The 3,299-nt window shown below is 53.4% G+C and overlaps 1 protein-coding gene across 1 annotated transcript; it reads left to right on the forward strand.

Moving 5' to 3' along the window:
• The first annotated feature begins 1,255 nt into the window (after positions 1-1,255).
• Positions 1,256-3,284, forward strand: LOC107113212 (gap junction gamma-1 protein-like). The gene is made up of 2 exons (XM_015414508.1): positions 1,256-2,402; positions 3,168-3,284. Exons 1-2 carry the CDS (start codon positions 1,256-1,258, stop codon positions 3,173-3,175), a joined length of 1,155 nt encoding a protein of 384 aa, XP_015269994.1. The 3' UTR covers positions 3,176-3,284.
• The last annotated feature ends 15 nt before the right edge of the window (positions 3,285-3,299 follow it).

Raw genomic sequence — 3,299 nt, forward strand, 5'->3', positions numbered from 1 at the left:
AGGGTGCCTGTTGTGGGGAGGGGAAGGGAAAGGAGTTTGGAAGCCGCTCTGAGACACCTTTGGGTAGTGAAGGGCCATGGGGGGTATATATCCAATCTCTTCTTCTTCTCCTCTTCTTCTTCTTCTTCTTCTTCCCAGGATCTTTAAGGAGAGGTGGGTGGGGGATGTCCAGTGTCCTCAGAGGTTTATGACTGTGAGGCTAGTTTTGGGGTGGGAAGACTGCGCTGTGAGTTATTGCCATTCATCTAATATTACGTGGCACTGACTGTGTTTACCATGGCTTGTGCCTGTGGCAGGAAGCCATCCATGTTCATTGTCAAGTCTCTCGCACATTTATCTGTATAATACACACCATTGCAAATGTAGGCCTTGCATCTCAAATTACTGCTTATGTGTGTGTGTGTGGGGGGGATTGTTCCACATGACATTATTGTGCAATCCTCCTCCTCCTGGATTTTTTCCTGCCTTACGGCATTTTCCCTCAGACCTGCTTTGGAGTAATTGTATTCAAAGTGGGTCTGGTCACCTTCCACATCATTGCCACTTAAAAAAAGATGGGGGCAGTGTTCCCTCTAAGCTGAGTTACTGTGAGCTAGCTCGCAGTGTTTTAGCCTCCTGCTCACACATTTTTGTCTTAGCTCAGGAAGGATGGCTCCAGAACAAACTAATCTCCGCAGAAGCCCAATCGCTCACTCACAATTTCAATGCCAGTAGCTCACAAAGTAGAAGTTTTGCTCACAAGACTTCACAGCTTAGAGGGAGCGTTGGTTGGGGGGGGATTCTTTGGCGATGTGAAGGAGTAGGTGGGGACAGGAGGATACCAAAGCGAAACAACAACATGTGGAGGCCCCACACTGCTTTTGCTTTTGCAACAGAATTGAGCACACAATAGGGAATTATCCTCCTATGAAGTCAGTCTTATATTCATGGAGTTTTGTGTGTCTGTATTCATAAAATGTTGGCTCTCGCCTGTTTAAATAATGATTTGTGAAACCGCTCTCATGTGCTGGTCCCTGAGGAGTTCAGTTGGATGGCACTACGAGAGGGATTGTGACTAACGTATGGTTCACTTTTTTGAAAGGTGTTTGGAATTGTGCTGTGAATGACTGTTGCCTGTGGGTTTTGTGGCCTCAGTTGGGTGGAGCCATGAGTCGTTCCTTGGGAGTGGACAGGAAGTCTTATGAAGAAACTTCTGCTTAACCTTCTGCCTACTCTGTTTCTGTGTGTCTTGGCTGCAGGCCCTAGCTGAGCCAAGATGAGCTGGAGCTTCCTGACGCGCCTCCTTGAGGAGATCAACCAGCATTCAACATTTGTGGGGAAAGTGTGGCTCACTGTCCTGATTATCTTCCGCATTGTGCTGACGGCTGTGGGGGGCGAGTCCATCTACTACGATGAGCAGAGCAAGTTTGTGTGCAACACTCAGCAGCCGGGCTGTGAGAACGTCTGCTATGATGCCTTTGCCCCGCTCTCGCATGTCCGCTTCTGGATCTTCCAGATCATCTTGATCGCCACCCCCTCGATCATGTACCTGGGCTTTGCATTGCACCGACTCTCGCGCCAGCCCCCGCAAAGAAACAGAGCGCCCGTGGTGCGGCGCGGCGCGGTCCGTGACTATGAGGAAAAAGAGGACAACGGTGAGGAGGACCCCATGATTTTTGAGGAGGTGGAGCCAGAGAAGGAGGTGAAGGCAGCCGGGGGCCAGAGACACGATGGCCGTCGGCGCATCAAGGACGATGGGCTGATGACTGCGTATGTGCTGCAGCTGCTGTGCCGTTCTGCACTGGAGGTGGGCTTTCTGCTGGGGCAGTACGTGCTCTACCGCTTTGAGGTGAACCCCTCGTACGTGTGCAGCCGGAGCCCCTGCCCCCACACGGTCGACTGCTTTGTCTCCCGTCCCACGGAGAAAACCATCTTCCTCCTCATCATGTACGCCGTGAGCAGCCTTTGCTTGTTTCTCAACATCTGTGAGCTGTGCCACCTGGGTGTGGGCGGGATCCGGGACGTGTTCTGGAGCTCCAACAAGGAGGCCGGTGTTGCTCACAGGCACCACTGCCCCCCACAGGATCCCAGCGCGCCTCCTACTTACCATTCTCTCAAGAAGGAGTCCTCAAAGAGCCAGCTGGCCAAGGACAAACTGACCTACACTGGCGAGAGCTTGGTGGGCATGGCCGCCGAACAGCGCTATGCCATTCCAGCGGGCCTCCCGAGCCATGAACTGGAGCAGCTGCGTAAGCACCTCAGGATGGCCCAGGAGCACCTGGAGATGGCCTTCCACCTCCAGCCGCTGGACACGGCCAGCCCCTCCCGTAGCAGCAGCCCCGAGTCCAATGGCCTGGCCGCAGAGCAGAACCGTCTCAACCTGGCACACGAGAAGGAAGGAGCCGCCTGCGAGCGAAGGACCGGTGAGTTGGGCTGGCCGTGGGCTCTTCGGCGGCCTCTGGCTCCGGCATCCTGGCCACTCTTAAGTCCGTTGCAGATTAGATGTGCTGTTTTTGTAAGCCGCCTTGGCTGGGAGGGCAGGGTATAGATGAAAGAAAGAAAAGAAAAGATAATCTGTTACAGGTGGGGTGGGGAAGAATTTGTGATGCTGCCAGGTCCCACCTTAGACACAGAAGTTAAGGGTACTTTTGGTGTGGAGTGGAGTGCGATCGTGTTATTTGGGTTCTCTGAGGCACTGGGCGGGTCAGGCAAGGGCTACCGGAAATGGTTTGGATGAAAGCCAGGTGCCTGGCCACACTTAATATGGTGGTGGGCTGACAGCAGGTATAGTGAATACCAAGGAAGGCAGATAGACACACTCGGAGTGGTGGGGTGGAATTCCTGAAATGTGCAGCTAGTATGCGCTCCTCTCATCTCTCTGCATTGTTGGCCTAATATAGCGGCTCTGTGCAGTAGCCCAGGTATGTTGCTATCCAGATGGGGTGTGTTTGTGTGCTGCGGTAGATATGTAGTGTCTTAACGTGCTGCAGAGATGCGTGGCACACCGGAGCTGCCACATAATATATGAAGCAATTCTTAGACATGTCAGAGCAGGATAGTCAGGTGTCCAGCAGGGTGTGGGTGAGAAACCAGCAGGCAGTTATACAGGCATGGGGGGGACGGGGGGGCAAGGCCTGCTCCTAAGGTCAAAATGAGAATAGTGATCTGCTTTCCCTCCCTTTCCCCAGGTCTCTGAAACACTGGGCCTCGCTGGGCAGCTGCGCAGATGACAACAGGAAGCGGTTGTGAGGAATGGGCAGTGTGGACGCCTGCCCCTAGCCTGAAGTTTGAAAATGCCCTGACAGTGTGGGTGGAATGAC

This window comes from Gekko japonicus, unplaced genomic scaffold (genome assembly GCF_001447785.1).
Source record: "Gekko japonicus isolate JY-2015 unplaced genomic scaffold, Gekko_japonicus_V1.1 scaffold446, whole genome shotgun sequence".
NCBI classification, from domain to species: domain Eukaryota; kingdom Metazoa; phylum Chordata; class Lepidosauria; order Squamata; family Gekkonidae; genus Gekko; species Gekko japonicus.

Excerpts from the sequence above, each read along its gene's own strand:
- LOC107113212 (XM_015414508.1), top strand. The coding sequence starts at position 1,256 with ATGAGCTGGAGCTTCCTGACGCGCCTCCTTGAGGAGATCAACCAGCAT.